General features: G+C 43.1%; 1 protein-coding gene across 1 annotated transcript in view; it reads right to left on the reverse strand.

Moving 5' to 3' along the window:
- BAZ2A (bromodomain adjacent to zinc finger domain 2A) overlaps positions 1-19,595 on the reverse strand; it is a 35,071-nt gene that overhangs the window by 9,168 nt on the left and 6,308 nt on the right. The window contains exons 4-20 of the mRNA XM_015819910.1: positions 19,065-19,286; positions 18,186-18,383; positions 18,030-18,090; positions 17,793-17,901; positions 16,193-16,294; positions 15,128-15,338; positions 13,410-13,471; positions 12,651-12,731; positions 11,913-12,155; positions 10,561-10,815; positions 8,163-8,377; positions 6,919-6,993; positions 6,333-6,498; positions 5,791-5,850; positions 5,481-5,625; positions 3,648-4,228; positions 15-240 (exon numbers count right to left, since the gene is read on the reverse strand). Coding sequence (XP_015675396.1) covers positions 15-240; positions 3,648-4,228; positions 5,481-5,625; positions 5,791-5,850; positions 6,333-6,498; positions 6,919-6,993; positions 8,163-8,377; positions 10,561-10,815; positions 11,913-12,155; positions 12,651-12,731; positions 13,410-13,471; positions 15,128-15,338; positions 16,193-16,294; positions 17,793-17,901; positions 18,030-18,090; positions 18,186-18,383; positions 19,065-19,286 — 3,012 coding nt within the window. The remainder of the gene's footprint in view (positions 1-14; positions 241-3,647; positions 4,229-5,480; positions 5,626-5,790; positions 5,851-6,332; positions 6,499-6,918; positions 6,994-8,162; positions 8,378-10,560; positions 10,816-11,912; positions 12,156-12,650; positions 12,732-13,409; positions 13,472-15,127; positions 15,339-16,192; positions 16,295-17,792; positions 17,902-18,029; positions 18,091-18,185; positions 18,384-19,064; positions 19,287-19,595) is intronic.

The raw sequence follows: 19,595 nt of genomic DNA on the forward strand, positions 1-19,595 counted from the left end.
TGTTTGTCACTTACCAGGAGGTATAGGCTGTGCTGTCAGCTGGGTCAAGTATTTCTGCTCAATTTGTTTGAAAAGTTTAGTGGGGGGGCGCCCCCTTCGCCTCGGCTGCCCTAAAGGTTCAAGGATCTTTTTGGAACTATCCTTGGCTCTGGAGCAAGTGCTGTGGACCCTGGAGCTGGAATGCAACGGAGTAGAGGACAGTGGTGGCAATGCTGGGCTAGAGGTGGAATAGCCATTCAGCTGTGGAAGGGAAAATTCAAAAAGCATTTGCACTAAAGCATTGCTACAGGAAGCATAAACAACATTTAGAAAAGAATAACATCATCAGAGAATTGGAAGGAAGCTTAGAGGATGCCAAGTTCAAACCCTTGATCAGTACAGGATTCTCTAGAGCGGGTCTAGGCAACCTTGGCTCTTTTATGACTCGTGGACTTCAACTCCCAGAATTCCTGAGCCAGCATGGAAACCTCTCCCTTTCCCCTCAGCATGGCTGGCTCAGGAATTCTGGGAGTTGAAGTCTATGAGTCATAAAAGAGCCAAGGTTGCCTAGACCTGCTCTAGAGCATCTTTGACAGATGACCATCTAGTTTCTGTCTGAAGACTGCTACCGTGTTTCCCCGAAAATACAACCTACCCGGAAAATAAGACCTAGCTTGATTTTTTTGGGGGGGGGGGTGGGCCTAATATAAGCCCTACCCCCCAAAATAAGACCTACTTAGGACCCTTCCCACTCTGTCCCACCGTGGGTTTTTTGGCAGGCCGGATTGCATGCCTCCCCCCCCGCCTTGCCTTCTGCCGGTGCCGCTGCTGCAAGATGGCCTGAATGTTATGAAAGCCGGGGCCTGAGGCAAGCAGAGGCTTCTTCTTCTTCTTGTGCCATATCTGTTATCGGATGTTGGCGATCCTGTTTTTATCAGAAGCCGCACAAAAAAGTGCTGCTGAGTTTTGTCCAAACCAATCCCTTAGATTTTGAAGCCAAAATTCAAAAGATTTTGAAGCAGAGGCTGCCTCCTTTCTATCCCTGCCCTGGATTAGGGAATCCAACGGGCAGGTGAGGGCTGGGGACTGGCCGGGGCCTCAACCAGCAGCTTCTTTCTTTCGCTCTCGTCCCAAAGCAGCCTCCGGAGGTGGCCTGCACTGCCCCCTTGGGCTTTGCCGGCTTTCTCTTCCTCTGCAGAAGGGCGGGAAAGAAAGCTGGGCGTCCCGAGACGTCCCACTCTGGGAGGTGACTCAGGTTTCCCTCGGTGGGGGAGGAAGGCTTTGGAAACTGCCTTGTCATCAATATTGTAATCCGTCCCTTTATTTTTATTTTTTAAAAAATGATTTGTATTTACCACGATTAGCCTCTTTGATCGCCAATGGGAAGGCACGGTGTGAATTCTGCGCACGAGCTGCGGAAATACAGACACTCGCACCCTCAAAGCTCACCCCGCTTCCTCGCTCGGGGCGCACCACTGCTTTACGCGAGCGTTCAACTTTGTGGCTCAGCTAAACTCTTCAGCTGTGGCGTGGCACAGTTCCCATCAGCTTCAGGAAGCCTGGGCGATGGAAACCTTAGGCCAGGATCCTGGCAGCTGAAGCAATCTGACTCACCTGGGGTCAGGTTGGCCGTTGCCAGAGAGGTGGCCCATCCCCGTCCTCCAGCTCCGCTGCACATGCGGGATGAGCCTCCCATGACGGCCAACCTGGCCCTGGGCAAGCTGGATTGCTTACAGGGAGAGGCTGCGCATTGGAGGACGACTCCAAAGGGCACCCACGGATCCTTGCAACTCCTGGAGGCTCTGAGCACTGTTTTCGGTGCCGCTCGGTTTCCTATCCCCCCTAGGCTGATCTGGTGGGCGGGACTGCCTTCCGCCTTCCCCGCCACTGCATTGGCAGCTATGCTGCCCTCCCGAGAGGTGGCACAGCGATTGGACAGCAGCTACCCTCCAAATGGGAATAGACCATCCCCCAAACCTCAGCCATCCTCTCCACGGCAAGCTGCAGCTGATCCGAACCGCTGCCTAAAACAGTGAGGCAGACACGCACACAAACACGGTGCCAAAAACAGCGCTCGGAGCCTCCGGGAGCTGTGGGAATCCGCGGGTGCCCTTTGCAGTCGTCCTCCTGCAACGCGCTGCCTCTCCCTGTAAGCAATCTGGCTTGCCTGACCCCAGGCGAGCCAGGTTGCTCCAGTGCCAGGATCCTGGCCTAAGGTTTCCATCGCCCAGGCTTCCTGGAGCTGATGGGAACTGTGCCACGCAGCAGCTGAAGAGTTTAGCTGAGCCACAAAGTTGAACGCTCACATAAAGCAGTGGTGCGCCCCGAGCGAGGAAGCGGTGTGAGCGTTGAGGGTGCGAGTGTCTGTATTTCCGCGGCTCGTGTGCAGAATTCACACTGCGCTGTCCCACTGGTGATCAAGGTGGCTAATCGTGGTAAATACAAATCATTTTTTTTTAAAAAAAATAAATAAAGGGACGGATTACAATAGTGATGATGAATGTAAATGAAACGGCAGTTTCCAAAGCCTTCCTCCCCCATCGAGGGAAACCTGAGTCGCCTGGTGAGGCGAGGCGACGGCCGGGCTGGGCCTTGTGGTGAAAAAAATAAGACATCCTCCAAAAATAAGCCCTAATGGGTCTTTTGGACCAAAAATAAGACCCGGGCTTATTTCTGGAGAAACACGGTAGTGATCATCACCACCACTTTATTCGGTGTTTTGTTTCACTTGCTGACAGATTCATAGATTCAGGAAGTTCCTCCTGATATTACTCTGAACCTCCATCCATGTACTTTTAGCCCCCGTTTAAAGTCTTACAAAAAAATAAGTTCTCTCCTTTTCCTGTTCAACAGCCCTTTCAGATAGTTTAGAACTGCTATCATACCTCATCTTTTCTCTAGGCTAAAGACAGCCACATCCTTTAAGGCAGGGGTCCTCAACCTTGGCAACTTTAAGACTTGTGGACTTCAACTCCCAGAATTCCTCAGCCAGCTTTGCTGGCTGAGGAATTCTGGGAGTTGAAGTCCACAAGTCTTAAAGTTGCCAAGGTTGAGGACCCCTGCTTTAAGGGTTCTCATTGGGTTTGGTTTCCAGGTCCTTTGCGGTCAAGGTAGCCTTCCTCAGAATTTGCTCCAATTTGTCACTGTCCTTTTTGACCTGTTGTATCTAGAACTGGACTCAGTACCCCACACGGGGGGTCTGATCAAGGCAGAGTAGAACAACTACCTTCTGTTATCTGGACTCTCTGCTTCTGTTAATGTACCCCAAGAGAGCATTTTATCTTTTTAGCAGCTGCGTCAACTGTTGGCTTATTGTTTAAGTTGCGGTCAACAAAGACACCCAGAAGTCTTTCACACGTGGTACTGCCAAGCCAAGGCTCCCCCGTTCTACATTTGTGCCATGCCATTTTCCTGCTCGCTTTGTTCTTCTAAAAACTTTTTTTTTTAAAAAAAAAAATGTTTTCCCTGCAAAAGCCATACCGTTCTTAAGGAAATGGATCTTACGTGGTACTAATAGGTGATCTCCAAACCCAAAAAGTTCCAAGCCTTTGTCTCAGAAATGAATAAAGCTTTAACCCACCCGCCCCCCAACTCCTTTATATCCACAGGAACAAATTTCCTTCTGCCGATTCAAAGTGAAGCTTTTAACCTGGCGTTGAAGCACTCACCTGCTGAGCTGAAGTCTTTGACTGGTCCTTGGCAGATGGCTTGCAGAGCTGTGAAGTTCGAGAGGGTCGCTCGGTGGAAGGAGCAAGTGAAGAGTCATTACATGATGTCCTAGGCAGCAAATTGAACCAGGTCACCTGTGTTTCTGAGATACTTTCATCATCTGCTGTAGAGTCCGGCAGATCATCTGGGGGTAACTGATCCCCTTTGCCAGGGCTACTGTCTGGGGTGAGCACCGAGCTGTTAAACAATGAAGAGGCCTGCTGTGTCTGGCTGAGCCAAGAAAGAAAGGCTGACTGACTGAGGTCGTGCTGAGACTGGCCCAGGGACACTGGATCTTCCAAAAACCCATTGACAGACAAGGGCGTGGGCTCTGGCAACTTGGATTCCAGATGCTCCGGTGGTGACATGCCTACGTTGCCTCTCCACGGCCAACTCCACGACCTTGAAGTTGTGCAGTTCATATAATCAGGATCTGAGGGTGTGTCAGCGTTCTCCTTTTTGACTGACGGTGCTTCATGTTCTTCCTCTTTCAGAGCCTCTCCCTTTTCCAATGAGTTCTTGGACACTGGGAGGGACACTGCTTGGGGGGTGGGGGGAGGACAACAAAGCAGAGAAAGTTGGGTTTCACCACTAGATGGTGCTCAAACCTACTGAAGTGAAAGAAGCAACAGAATCTAATGTCCCAGTGAAGCAACACCCTATACTACCAGCAGCATCTAAACTCCCTTTTTACGATCCTGTAATCCCTTAATCTGAGGTAGAGTCAGAGTGACTGGATGGAGCTGAGCATTTACTGGCCAGATGCCCTTCCTGACGCCACACGAAGTTCGCAGCAGCTACCAAGGATTGAACTCTCAACCTTCCAAATGGGAGGTGAGTGTCTTCACCACTAGGCCACCATGCCACTCACTACCAAAAGTATCTACGCCACTGAAAATACCCCCCAGTCTCCAGTTGCCAGATACACATTGTAGATATCACACTAGAAAAATGACAGAGGATGTTCTAGAAGGAAAAAAAGGGAACAAAGAAAACAGTACTTTCCTCTTCCCATTATACATTACCCGGCTTCACAATTTTTTTTTTCAACTGACGGCATGATGGTCAAATTGTATAACCAAAATCCATAGGGCAATTTGGTCAACAGATACTGTAATTCAGTGGTGGAGGTATTAAGGAAGGCTTTGTAAAAGACTATTCTTTATTTTCTATTCTTCTATCCTAAATACCAGACTGATGTTACACTTCTTTAAATTTGTCTTATTAGTTGTTATCTATTGCCAATGGGTAACCATCCTGCTCCTTGGGTGCCAGTAATGGAAGGTGTATTGTATATAAGTAGCCTTCAACTTACCACTGGTCAATTAACAACCATTCGGGATTATGACAGACTTGAAAAGTTACCTGTCCTTGAAGTTACATCTACCGTACCTCTGTGGTGCCGATTGCACTTCAAGAGCTTGGCAATTGGCTCATATTTATGACTGGTTGCAGCATCCCACGGTCACCTGATAGCATTTTGTGGTGCTTTTTGCCATTTTCCAGCCAAAAAAAAAAACCCCAATGGATAAAATGGATTTGCACTTACAACCATGTGGTTCACCGAATGATTATGTGGCTTGCTTAACGACTGTGGCAACTCACTTAACAACCACCATAAAGCAGTCACATAGTGCCTCAATGTATGACTGTAATGACTTACAATCAAAATTCCAGTCCTAATGGAGGTTGTAAATCAAGGACTACCTGTTCTGGATGATGCCATTTAGAACCCAAACCTTCCTTCCTTCGGGAAGAAGGAACCACCCACCCACATTCCAGGCTCTGCATACCTTCTGAGGCCTCACAGCCTTCGATAAAGATCCCACCTAGGTGTGGCAGGACCCAATACCGCCGTCGATATCGATCTTGCCCAAGTGATGATGCGCGTAACAATTGTGAGGAGTGGAGCAGCTTTTTGCGAAAGAACATCTGGCGCTGCAGGAAAAAATCAGAACACCAAGAATGTAAAAAGAAAAGTCATTTGTTTTAAACTTTAATGTTTCCACCTATCACCCTTACAGGAATGATAACCACTGCTCCACCTGGCAGAAGCTTCAACTCTTCTATTTTATTTTATTTTTTTCAACAGCAAACATTTACCTTGGAAAGTTTTTCAATTTGCCTCTCTAGCTCTGGCACGCTGGAAATCAAACTTTCGTTCTGTGGAAGGAGGAGATGAAGTTAAAACCAGATTCCTGATTACCTCCCCAACTTAAGTTTTGTTTTGAAAACACTATATCTCCCAAAGGTAAAACATCAACTCTTCTTCTGCTTCTCTTGGCAGTTGAAATGTTTCTCATTAAAAAGCCAAGAGGGAAGTATGACAAATGTACTGGTTGATAGCTGTAACTCTTTAGGAAAATGCAAACTTCATTTAAAGACAAAGATGCCAAAAAAAAAAAACCCTCTTAGGAATTTTTAAAAAGAATATTGCGATGCTTACGATAGAAATCCTCAAACATCCTTCCTTAAAAAAAAACAAAAAACATTTTATGCCAGAAGTTGCAACGTAAATGTAGGGTTCTAGTTATTCAGTATTTGCTGTGTTAATTGATTAACATATTTCTGTCCAAACTTGTTATCATTATTAGATGACAAGAACACATCATAGTCCTCACTGACTCAGTTGTGCTAAGACCTACTTCGTTATCTCTCCGGGTTTTGCATGTCCTTCTTCGTTCCTCTTCTTCTATTTCTTTGTCTTCATTTTCCTCGATGATGCGGGAGCTCCGTCGCCATCGCCCTTCCTCCAAACCGGTGATTTCCGATTCAGGACGCCCAGTCTTCTTAGCTAGAGCAATCTTTAATCTTCAATACAAGAAGAAGAACGGGAAGTGTAAAGAATAGGGGAAAGGGGACATGTTGCCTTACTACGAAGGGCTTAGAATCAGGGGTCCTCAACCTTGGCAACTTTAAGACTGGTGGACTTCAACTCCCAGAATTCCTCAGCCAGCTTCCACCAGTCTTAAAGTTGCCAAGGTTGAGAACCCCTGGCTTAGATAATCCATATAGTAAAGGGGAAGAACTGGAGAAAAAGTCATTATTCCTAAATCCTCTGGTAAATAAAAAGTGGTAGAAGCCTGGGGTCACAATAATATTCCATACTACTGTGATTTTCACATTAAATACACTTATGATCAGTATGTTTTTGATTCTTCTCCTTGTCATGGCGTTCCCATAAAGAGAATACTTCGGCAATAGGCCTAAATTAATTCTACAGATACCTACCTGCGTAACTTCCCCTCAATGATCCACTTATTTCTCCTATGGTTGGACATGCTCTCCAGAGTCTTGTCAATTTCACTGCAGGATGCAGAAAGAATTGTTAAGGAAAATGGGGAGGACAACAGAGGAATGACATTCCTTTATCAACTTCTGCGTGTAATGCTAATTTCAAATGACATCTGAAATTGCAATCTGGCTTATAACAATGGAAATTCACCATTCCTTCCTTTAGGATAGATATCCCCAGATTATACGGGTATAATGTTTTGGACCCTACTTCCACTCCCATTTCATCAATACTATTTTACTACTGTTTCCTAAGTTTGAGTATCAGTGGCAACACGTCTGCACTGTGAATGCATTTTCTACCTGTCTCAGAGAAGAAGGCCATTGCAAGTACCTGCATAGGTTCTCCTGTGGATCAAAGCTGCATCCTGACATATGGCAGCCAGAATTCTTATGGCCAATACACGTGTCTAAACCTAAACAGCACATACGTTGTGAAACTGATGCCGAGGGCCGTGTATGCATGCCTGCCCACCCTGCAGCTTTTGAACGTGGCCACCTTGGAATTTCCCAAAAGTTCTTACCAAATTGTAACGTTTTAAACTAATACAAAATGGAAAATATTACATTCAGGTCCTGCCAACTGGTGGCTACAGCCACACTCCAAAGCTGCTTTTTGGAGAATGGTGTGTGGCACTACGCTATAGGGCAGTGATGGCGAACCTTTTAGAGACCGAGTGCCCAAACTGCAACCCAAAACCCACTTATGTATCGTTGGGTGCCAGGTGGGCGTGGCCCATTGGGTGGGCGTGGCTGCAGTGGTAACGGCAGACTGGGTGGAACTTTGCGAGATCTTCTTTTTTTTTCCGCGAGAAGTTGAAATTGACTGATTGATAGAAACTTTTTTTTTTTTTTTTGCACATGGTGGCGGAGGCCTAAAGCGAAAAGGTTTTATAAAACCCAGCTGAAGGCCTAGGACTGGGGCGACGGCTCGCATGCCCACAAAGAGGGCTCTGAGTGCTGCCTCTGGCACCCGTGCCATAGGTTCGCCACCACGGCTATAGGGCTCTCTTGCATGTTTTTATCCTCCATCTCATGATAACAACAGAATTTTGAGACTCCCACTCTATCCTGATCCGTGTCAATGTTAAATGTTCGAGGCCACACATAAGATGACACATAAGTCACGCCTAGCGGTGAGAAGCACAATTGCAGGAGTCACCTAACCTGACATCACTTACTTGATGATAAGGGTGCTGCTGTTGAGCTCATTCACCAAGAAGGCCAGGGTGGCAGCCTTCTTATCTGGAGGCAGTGCCTGGAAGGGTTTCGTTCTCAAGCTGTCACACAGGCTCTCGTCTCCCCCATAGGCTATGAGGAAGCAGCGCAAGACCTCAGACACGGTGTCACGGTTTAGGCTTATTTCTGTGAGTTTTTCACCAAGGATCTTCAAAGTCTGGCAAGCAAAATTAAAAAAAAGGACCATAGATATTTTTTTTTTGTTGTTGTTGTTGACACACATATATCCCAATTCCTCCTGTCAACAACAGATAGAAATGAAGGGCACTGTGTACAAAGTTTTAAAAATAATTGTCACCTTTGCTGAGGAAGCAAGTTCTTATGTGACAACTGAGCAAGCATTTAAAAATTCTACAATCTATGTAACTTGTACTAGATTGCATTTTCTGCAATAAATGTAAAATAGAGCAATGGTGAAAAGTGTGTGTGTGGGGGGGAAACAGATATTTAACCTGGATCTTGTAAACTCTTCAGTTATGTTATACTTTGTAGTTCAAGGTCTACTATGGGATAAACAAAGTCCAGCAGTCTTTAAAAGGCCAACTTTCACTTAAAAGAACAAAAGCTAAAACAAACTGGCTGGAGAGATAGATATGAAAATATGCTTGACTGCACCTGGTGAATCCTCAAAGCCAGTGGTGGGGTGGAAATAAATTTCCAAGTTATCAAGGGAATTGCACATGTTGCATAGTTTCTCCCTATGTTACTAGAGATATATCAAAAATATAGTGGGCAGTTAGTTTTTGCACTCTTCTTGTTTATACAGCATTGTTATTTTATTATCTTTCTCCACCACTTTTAGTGATGCACAGCTTACGGCATCACGTAGCTGGGATTGGATTAATACGAAGGAATACAAAAACAACTTGCAGCACAATCAGTCAACCTTCCTTTTCAAGGATTCCTCTCATAAAACGCCTCTACGTTTCGCTCTGCAACCTTGAAAACTAACAACAGGTTCAGGGAAACTGATGGATGCCTTAAGAGTTCCTTTGTGTCAAAACTGAACCCATAAAGCAATGGTTCCTACAAAAGCAACATTCCAGTTTCTCTACATTGTAAAATAGAATTCATATTACAAGCAAACATTCTCCAGTATGAAAGGCAAAAGAGTCTGAAAACTATCTGAACACTAGCCAAGGACTTCTTAACGCCAACATTTAAAAAACATGCCCTTTCCCCTTTAAACATACCTTTTTTCCCTCCCTTCTTTATTTTCTGCCCAACCTGTCTATTGTGTTAGCTGGAAAAGAAAACTTGAAACTCTGGGCTTCTAATAAGGAAAACAGCAGAAATGCTTGCCACACCTCTGTAGCCATTTGCTAGCTCTTTGTTTCAGTATGGCAACTACCGAGTATGTTTGTACATCCAATAAGCTTTAGCTTGTTTAATTGTAGTTTGCTGAACACACCACAGCTAGCTAGGTTCACATGTAATAGTGAATCATAAACTATGCAAGGTGTAAGATAGGTCATTCGATTCAGACTTTTGCTATTAGCTTAATCTGCATAAAAATCAAGTTATCAATACAAAAGTATTCCATGGATACAGAGATTTTGTAGGACTGTGCAGCATTTTGGATTTGAGGGGGGGGGGAATGTTCCGGAGGATATATAGAGGCACTCAGGTAGCTGTTGTCAACAACTCCTTAAAGCCACTGAATCTCTTTATGGGATTGTTCATGGGACTCTGCAGCAGAAACTGGGAAAAGACCATTCGACTCAAGAACCAGGGTTATGATAGTGCTGCTATGTGCTCCAAAACACTTTTCCCCCTTTGAATCCAAAGCATTATACAGCAATCTTACTCTGAACTTGGGATTTAGGTCAACTGGTCCGTGTTACTATATAGATCTTTTCAGTGGCTACAACAGGACAATCCCTGTTAGTCTACAAGGCTGACTTCCAGTGTTGGCATTTGGTGACAAGCCATCTTAGTCCAGATCCTATTAACAGGATATATGTTGAAATAAAGCCAACCCTGCATGTATTCCTCATTTCCACAGCAGAGCAAAAACCAAGTAGGTGCAGCTTTCTCATACTTGGCTCTTCCTTATTTCTAACTGTTAGGACTCTGTTATCTGCTTGAAAATGTGGCTGTAGTATTCTTAAGTCCTAAAGGTTGGCTAATTAGGATGCTCAACATTTTGAGTTATAGCTTCAGTTCTCTGCAGAGTCCATTGACTTGCCTGATGATAAAAGAATTTACATGATAAATAAAGTTAGTTTTTGCAGCATTATGCAAAGTAAGAAAATTATTCAGTATTATCTCATTTTTCTCTGTAAAGAATTTGGACTGCTTGAGGGTAGGGGCATCCTGACAACACATATATAATCATACCTGACAGCATGAAGGAAGGCCAGGGTCATACAACGCCACTTTCACCAGCTTTACCAGAAGATCCAACACTTCACCCAAACTATCTCCTACATTGAAGAGTCCTTCTTGGAGGGTACTCAAACTGGGAATTTCCCTGGCTACATCAAAACCCAGCACTTTGCCATAGTTATGTAGGAATTCCACAATGGCTAAGCAATCTGAGAAGGCATGGCTGGGCAAAACCAATCCAGGAATGCGAGAAAATTCTGGCAGAGGCTGGAGAAAATGGAGAAAAGGCAAAAATATTAACACAATACAAAAGGGAGGCACAAACTGACATAAGAGGTAATAGCGATTACTGGCTCCAGTGAGGTAGAGCCCAAGAATATTTATATATTAGTAAAAATCTTGTTCCCACAATCTTTAACTGGTCAAAATGTATCATAGGGCAACAATTTTTGAACCAAATGGACAAACTTACAGAATGTGTCCAACATAAACATAAAACAGTTTATGACATAATACAAAACATAAGACATTTCTGTGCCGATGTTCAACTGTGCTACATAGTTCAATATGAGTTATTTTTAAAACAGATATATCACTGAACGCATCGCAACTTTTCCAATGAAACTCAGTATACTAGAAACTCAGTCACTGATAAATGCATTGAAGAATCTGGTAAGAAAATATTTCTGAAATGACGACCCAAGGAAGCACAGGTTGCCTAGCACAGTGGTCCCCAATCCCCAGGCCATGGCCCACTACCTGGCCGCAGCACGTTTGGAACCGGGCCGCACAAGTGGCGGGCGCGCACGTGTGCACATGCAGCTCCACTTGCTCAAGCAGGGGACACTCGTGCTCACACACGCACCTCCACTTGTGCAAGCAGCGGGCGCTCACGCATGCAGCTCCACTTAAGTACTTTCATCCTGGTACTAGCTGATAGGACACATTATACTACGGTCTGTGCACTGCACATTTCTTCCCACATATAATCTGGGAGAAGATATTTCAGTTCTGGCACTTTTTTCATTGGCTGCTGGTATAGCTTTAACAATTTGCATAGGTTAATCTTTTTATTACTATTTTTTTCCCATTTTCCCAATCTGTTTATCCTATATTCCCAAAAACGTCAAGTGTTTTCCAAGAACTACAAAGACTACAAAATGCATTCGCAAATATTCTAAAGATTTAAAAATTAACACAAATTAAGAATTTACATGTGAGAAATTGCCGAAGGTACTCTTTATGCAGCATTCACGTTCTTCTGGTGCAGAAATCCCTTCTTTATTGAAAAAAGATCCCTTTGAAACAGAAGGATGAACTAGTAGTACCTTACAACATGAATCTAGCCAAGCAGATCAACCTACCTGGTGGTCTCCTAAACACATATCCTCAGTGGGCTTTTTCATCTCCTCCAAGATCATTTGCTGCCGCTGCCGTTCTTCCTGACGGCGCTGAGCCAGGAGGTTCTTATCAGCCTTCCGGGGAACCTTCCCCGAGGGTGCCGCTTTCTTTTCCTTGGGCTTTGCTTTTTCTTTCAATTTCACTTTCTCATTCGGCTTCTCTGGTTTGCTCTTCTCTGGCTTGCTCTTCTCCTTCTTGATTTGGGGCTGGAGGGGGGGTGGGGGGGTGGGAGAGAGAAGGTAAGTTGTTAAGCTTCGCATAAGGCAGTGGTGGCGAACCGATGGCACGGGTGCCAGAGGCGGCACTCGGAGCCCTCTCTGTGGGCATGCGAGCCGTCGCCCCAGTCCTAGGCCTTCAGCTGGGTTTTATAAAACCTTTTCGCTTTAGGCCTCCACCGCCGTGTGCAAAAAAAAAAAAAAGTTCAATCAATCAGTCAATTTCAACTTCTCGCGGGGAAAAAAAGATCTTGCAAAGTTGGAATTGATTGATTGAACTTTTTAGTCCCACCCAGTCTGCCGTTACCACTGCAGCTACCCTCAGCCAATCGGCCACACCCACCCGGCACTCGACAATGCATAAGTGGGTTTTGGGTTGCAGTTTGGGCACTCAGTCTCTAAAAGGTTCGCCATCACTGGCATAAGGTTATTCCCAACCTGGCAACTTTCCTCTTTTCCAAGAAATCCCTCATAGCCACTACCTACCTTAGGTTTCTTTTTTGCTTCCTTAGACTTGGTCTCCTTGGACTTCGTGGTCTTGGCTTCTTGCTTCTGCTTATTTTGTACCTAGGGAGAAAAACCAACCATGCTGAAAACACAAGGAAAAACACCAAGGGGGAAAAAATAATAATTGCTCCATGTTTTAAATAAAACAGTGGTTTTCCCCAACTTCTACAGCATAGATTTATCCATCGTATTTTGCCTGTCTCACATTCTAACCAAAACATTCTAAAACCCCCCCAAGATTCTGCTAACCGAGACGTGATCTACTTCACATTGCTTAGATTCACCAGGAAGTGAATTGCAGGATTTGGCATTTAAGTGCTTTGGTTTTAACAAATATCTCCTCCCCTTTCCCCCTACAACTGTAGAGACACAGCTGTAGAAATACTGGGGCATTCGTTTCTTCCCAATGTCAAAATTCAGGTAATTTTGGTTCTCAATTCTTTTTTGCTGTTCTAATCTTTTCACTAAAACCACTCCCCCCCGTCACATTATTTTAAAATATGAAAATGTTATGTGAATAATAATTCAGTTTTGGATTTTCTCCTGTACAATATGGAAGGCTGATTAAACCTCTGCATATCTACAGCCTTACTAGTAACCAAGAAAGAAGGTCTTACAATATCGCCTCCATCCTCTACATTTTTGAGTTCAGGAATGCCTTTTCTCTCTCAAAAACTGCCCACAAGGATGACCGAGGCTTCTTAAGCAGAATGCACAAGCTTTTTCTATTTTGTGTACCTTTTGTCTCATTTTCTTCTTGATCTTGGTCATCTTCACCTTATCTTCATCACTCAGAAACTCTGCAAATACAAAAAGGGAGAATGAGACTAAACTAGCTCTACATCCGATGTCTAACAATACCTTTATTCTTTAGAGGAAAGTATTAATTTTCCAAAAGACATTGCTGACATGGGCCAAAAGAAATATACTCAGTATGAACACAACACAATCTTTTTTCATAGCTAAAGTTTTGTTCCTTTCTCAGGTTTAACCATTTCAGCCATTAAACAAGTTTTTGTGATCATGAATTTTTTTTTTAATATAAGCTCCATTATGAGGAATGAAATTTGCAAACTCTACCCACATATAAACGAATGAGTTGTTTTAAAGATATTTTGTGAACTGCAAGAATATAAATAATCTAAGAGCACCAAACTCTGAGCAATCTACTCGCAGGTCCAATAGCAAATATGAATCTATTGCATGATTTTAGTGCTGCTTAGTAAATAAAAATAAAAATAAAAATAAAATACTTTCTGTGGACTATAAGGTCAGATCAAGTGCAGACAAGATGTAATGTCAACATGTGGCACTGAGGATTTTAGTTCATTGTGTAATGAATAAAAAAATTCTTCCTATTTGCCTCCATCTCTTGTGTATTCTGCACAGTGGCTTCACCAGACGAAACTGGCAGCAAGCCCAAAGAATCATAATTAAATCAATGTGGCTAAATTGCTCCCCCCTACAACACCCAGGCAGAGCTGTAGCTTTATAGGAAACATTCAGTATTCATGATAGCGAGAGCATGTTACTGCTTAAAGTATAATAATTGTGGAGACTAGGACACCCTGGATACTTCAAATTTCTTGCAATTAAAACAGAGGTAGGCTATCTCTGCCCCAGAACAGCATGTGACCTGTAAGTCCCTTCTGTGTGGCCTCAGAATATCCTCTGCTCACATTTGCTGAAGAGTAATAACATAGTTCCTCACCATATTGAGTCAGAATGGAAACCGTAGTGATGAATCCAACAGGGGCTTAAAATAGATTAAGATATAAAAAAAACCCACACAAAATCCATTCCCCACCCCAACAAAATTTAGCCCAACCCAATTTACTATGGTCCTAAGGCTACCAAAAAATATCCAGTGACCTGATTTGAAGCTGCTTACAATAAGACAGGACTGATGGAGCACCCATGGCTGCACTCCACAAAGATTCTATTTATCTATCTGATCCTAAATCTTTCAGCTTTTTAAATAACAACAAAAAAAAAGTTCTAGCCCCCACTGCAGTGGAAACATAAGTGAGAGCTAGGAAGAAGATGGTACCTGCAAGCACTTCCGGTTCTGAAAAGCACATCTCTTATTTTCTGTGTAACTACCTGCCCCTCCCCTCAAATTCTCCAGTCATGTTCTCTTACCTATATATTCTTACTGCCCCTTGCTTATCCGTTCCTCTCTTCCTGCTGCCACACCGCTCCTTGACAAGAAATTCCAAATTTTGCAAAAACTCACACATCAGTTTCCAGAAAAGGCATGCAAATGAAAAATAAGCAGATTTGCATGCATCTTGTTGATTGGCGTTATTTTTGAGAGCAAAAGTTGAATTTTCTTGCTGCACATAATGAACAGCCTTTCCTCCAGAAACTGACAAACAACCACTGCCACAAGCTAGAATGTTTTCTTGTGAAAGCTACAAGCATGCAAAAAAAAAAAAGGCTGGCCCGACTGGTACCTTGGGTTTCCAGCTTCTTCAAAACTCTGACGTCCGTCTTGCTCAGCAGGTCAGACACTTTCACTTTGGGAGGTCGGCCCCGTCCACGTTTCACTTTGGGCAGTTCCTTAGCCTTGATTTTCTCAATATTTCGAGGGCGGCCGCGCTTTCCCGTGATGGCCTGGATACGTGAAGGGATTTCTTCATGTGATAATTTTACCCACTGCAAGCCCTGTGAAATGAAGAAAAGGATGCTGCAGATGTTGTAGCTTACACAGGTCAGTATCCCTTTTGGTGGCCATACTGGTTAGTGCTGATGGAAACTGAAGACCGCAATAACTGCAGGGCAAAGGGCATATCCTCAGAATCCACAGAAACAAATCCTTCCATACACACCTGTAACGTACTTTTGGTCTCGAAGCAGAAAAACAATTTGGGGAGAGGATAAAGAGTGGACTAACTATGTGTTTCAAACTCAAGTTTACTAAGCCATTATGCCAGATATAAATAGACCTTGACCTACAACCATAATTGAGCCCAACACTCCTGTTGCTTAGCAAGTGAGTCTTGCCCCATTTTAAAACCTTTCTTGCCACAGTTGTTAAGTGAACCACTGCAGTTGTTAAATTAGTAACATGGTTGTTAAGTGAATCTGGCTTCCCCATTGACTTTGCCTGTCAGAGGGTCGCACAAGATGATCACATGACTCGGGGACACTGCAATCATCATAAATACGTAACAGTTACTCAGTGTCCAAATTTTGATCATGCATTCATCAGGATGCTGCAATGGTCCTATGTGTGAAAAAGTCACTTCAGTCACTTTTTTCAAGTGCCACTGCAACTTTGAACTGTCACTAAATAAATGGCTGTAAGTCAAGGACTACCTGTACTATGCTTCAAGAGATATAGCTGTTCACGAGAATGTCCTCCCTTACTTAAAATACTGAAACTATGATCTATGCAGATACTCTATTGTAAAATGTCATTACTTGGCCCCAGGATTGCTAGCACAATCTTGACAAAAGGACAGATGCGGAAAAAAATCACAAGATGCCAATGATTCCTCAGAAGAGGAAGAATCTACCTCAGATGTATCTCGCTCTTCAAAGAAATCGCCCACTGGCATTCGGGGACTGAAGCTGAAGTGTTCACGGCGGACCTTCTGCCCATCATTTCTGCTCAGGTACTACAGGAGAATAAACCATCAAAACTTTAATCAAGCACTTAGTTTCTTTTTAAGATGGAGGTTCTCTCTGAAGTGAGCATAGTACCTTTGGAACTACTGAAATACTCTAAATCGATGTCCAGATAAGCATGTAATCTAAACAAGCATATTGGATAACATCCATTATAACTGATGAACAATCTTAGATTCTGCTTGGTGTCTTACAAGAAGTATTCAAAAAGGGCAAAGCAAACTTTATTCCAAGACCAAGACAGGAACTACATTCATATTCTGATAGAGAAGATGATGAAGGTAGTTACATGATAATAAAAGCCAGGGGATGCTACATGATAGGCCTGACAGCAACTGGAGTTTACGAGGAAGAAATGAAGGAGTCTTCTATAACAAGAGGCCTCAGTCTGAAATAGAGGATCAAAGAACGATAATGCAAGCAGATGAATAGTATTGAACCTCATGCTACAGATCTGCTTAAGAAGTGGGAGGGGAGCCATGGTTCGGGGAGGCCTTTGAAAAAAATTATCTAGTGTGGCAATTGTGCCCTTTCCTAGACCAGGAGCGTTTGCTCAGGGTCAGTATTCCTTGGTCACCTCCATCTGAATTACTGCAACGTGCTCTAGATGGGACTGCTCTTGAAGACTACCCAAAAACTTCAGCTGGTCTAAAATGCACCAGAACACACAGTAATTTGAGGCCCCTAGTAACACCTCTCTTGCGCAAGCTGCTCTTGCTTCCAGTTTCTTTCTGGGTACAATTCAAGTGCTGGATCATCACCTTTAAAGCCCTGTATTTCATGGGATGAAGTTAACTAAAGGACTTCCTTTCCCTAAAGACATCTACCCATCCTACCAGGTCAGATGGGGTGGGCATACTCCCAGTCCCTTTCCCTAAACATTGCCCTCTTATGGGAGCTAGGAAGCCTGATTTTTCTCTGGCAGCCCCTGTTTCATGGAACGTTCTTTACCCTCGGATTGTTTGGGAAGCATTGAAGTGACTGCAGATCAGAACTTTGACTTGGCACCAAATGTTTCTAAAAAGAAAGAAAGAAAGAAAGAAAGAAAGAAAGAAAGAAAGAAAGAAAGAAAGAAAGAAAGAAAGAAAGAAAGAAAGAAAGAAAGAAAGAAAGAAAGAAAGAGGAAGGAAGGAAGGAAGGAAGGAAGGAAGGAAGAAAGAAAGAAAGAAAGAAAGAAAGAAAGAAAGAAAGAAAGAAAGAAAGAAAGAAAGAAAGAAAGAAAGAAAGAAAGAAAGAAAGGACCAACCAAATGAGTGCGGATCCAGGTAAGAAGGTGTTCTGACACAGTATCTCTTTTCTTTGAAAATAGTGAAAAAAGAGGAACTTGGTCTGGGCTGGAAAAAAAGCAACATTATTCTCAGCAGACAAAATAAATGTTCAAGAATGATTTTAAAAACTGTGTTGCAGAATAGTATATAAAATGGAGACGTCACTTACAAAAGAAATCAGCCACCACCACTTCCTATCTGGGAAACTTTTTTTTTTTACCTTGATCACCTCTGGAAACTGCTTCATCCTTTTGCCACAGGGTCCATAGTACCAGGTTTCTCCCTGCCATCGGTTGCTCCCTTTCTTGATGCGCACCTCCCTTCGCCATCTGAGTACAAAGGTAGCCTATCAAAGACTGGAAACCTGCATCCTAACTCAGAAATATTATTTGCTGTGCATGTCCTAGCACTATACAAAAGCAAAAATCCTTCCTGCCAGGAAAATGGGAAAACTTACCCATGTTTCAAGGGGTAGTACACCTCTTCTACTGTGGCTATTCTCCTTCTTGGAACATCACCTGTCAAAACAAACAACCATTACCAGTGCTATCAACTAAGTTAGATTTAAAGGCAGCCAGGTAGTTCAGAAGCATGAAGAAAAGAGTTTACTTACTTTTGGCAGATACATTTAGCTGTGAAGCTTCTTTGCTGTCCCTGTCTGTCACAGATATAGGATTGTCTGGACCACTGCTCTTGACCTCCTCTTCCAAAGAGGCATTTAGAGATTCTGGTTCAAGGGACGCCTGCGAATCCAGAAACTCTGTGCCCTCTTGCCCTACTTCACTTACACCTGTCAGCTCCAGGCTGCTCTCTATAACAAAAGAGAAGAAACAGAGAAATAGAATGGCACAGAGAAAAGAATGAACACACAATGAAAAAAAGTTCGTTGAACATTGCAGAGAATAAGACATTCCTTACTTCTGCTGCATTCCTAGTCACTTAGTGGAATGCTACAAGCTGTTAACAGTATACAGTGTAAGACTTGGGATACAGATTTCAAGTACTTAGCCTCGTCACTTGGAAGCTCTTTCAAGAATTCAAACCTTCACATGATAATTACAATTGTTATGTGAACAACATATTCCTGCTTAACTTACTTAGGATTAATATGCAGTTTTGTCTTTTCTTTTAAATACTGTTAGAGAAGGATTTCCTACACTTATTTTTTAAAAATAAATTTCTAGCTGAATAAAATAGCTACCGAGGACTCCGTTAAGCAAATATATATTGTGCTGTATATGGCATTCCAATATATGCCTTTCCAAAGTTCTATACAGTTAAATTTGATTTCTCTCCTTCTAATTAAATTCCTAACCATACCAAAAGTTTATAATAGCTTCCCCTCTCACAGATCTATGCAATTTATTACTTGGAAATGTGTACCTCTAGATCCCACAATCCCCTTTGCAAGTAACTAAGCAAAAGCTACTGTATTTGAAGATAAGAGAAGTGATCAATGATGAGAAGGGAGGAATGGGTGGGTCTTGCTTACCTTGCAAAACAGACTCTCCAAGAACAGGAGGCAAACTGGCACTTCCAAAAAGAGAGGTATCAGGCTGACTGTCATCTGCCAATAGGCTGAAGGAGTCAGAGTGGTTGAGAGAGGGACTGCCAGGACAATCCAGGGCAGAAATGTCAGGAGGATCCTCCAGTGGAGACTTGCCACTCACAAGTTCAGATGTATCCATTTCGTACAGATCTCCTGTCCCTGGGTCTACAAATCATACATTTGTAAAAGTTCTTACAAGCTATTCAAACTAGCAATTTAATTCCAACAATGTCTTTGCGTTACTATCCATAACACTAAATATACATAGTGCTCCTTACACTTCTCTGTGTAATTAGACTGGTCCTTAGAAATGCTATACTAAAGAAACATTTCATGATATTTTAAAGAAATTTCTTGTTATTTTTAAGAAAACAGACTGCCACCTGCTTGGGGCTTAGCATCCTAACCATTTGTTACACCAACTTCCAAATCTGAGCCATTGTGCATCTTTTAGAAATTCACTTTAGGAAAGGG

This window comes from Protobothrops mucrosquamatus, unplaced genomic scaffold, assembly GCF_001527695.2.
Source record: "Protobothrops mucrosquamatus isolate PMUCROS unplaced genomic scaffold, P.Mucros_1.0 scaffold_151, whole genome shotgun sequence".
Classification (NCBI taxonomy): domain Eukaryota; kingdom Metazoa; phylum Chordata; class Lepidosauria; order Squamata; family Viperidae; genus Protobothrops; species Protobothrops mucrosquamatus.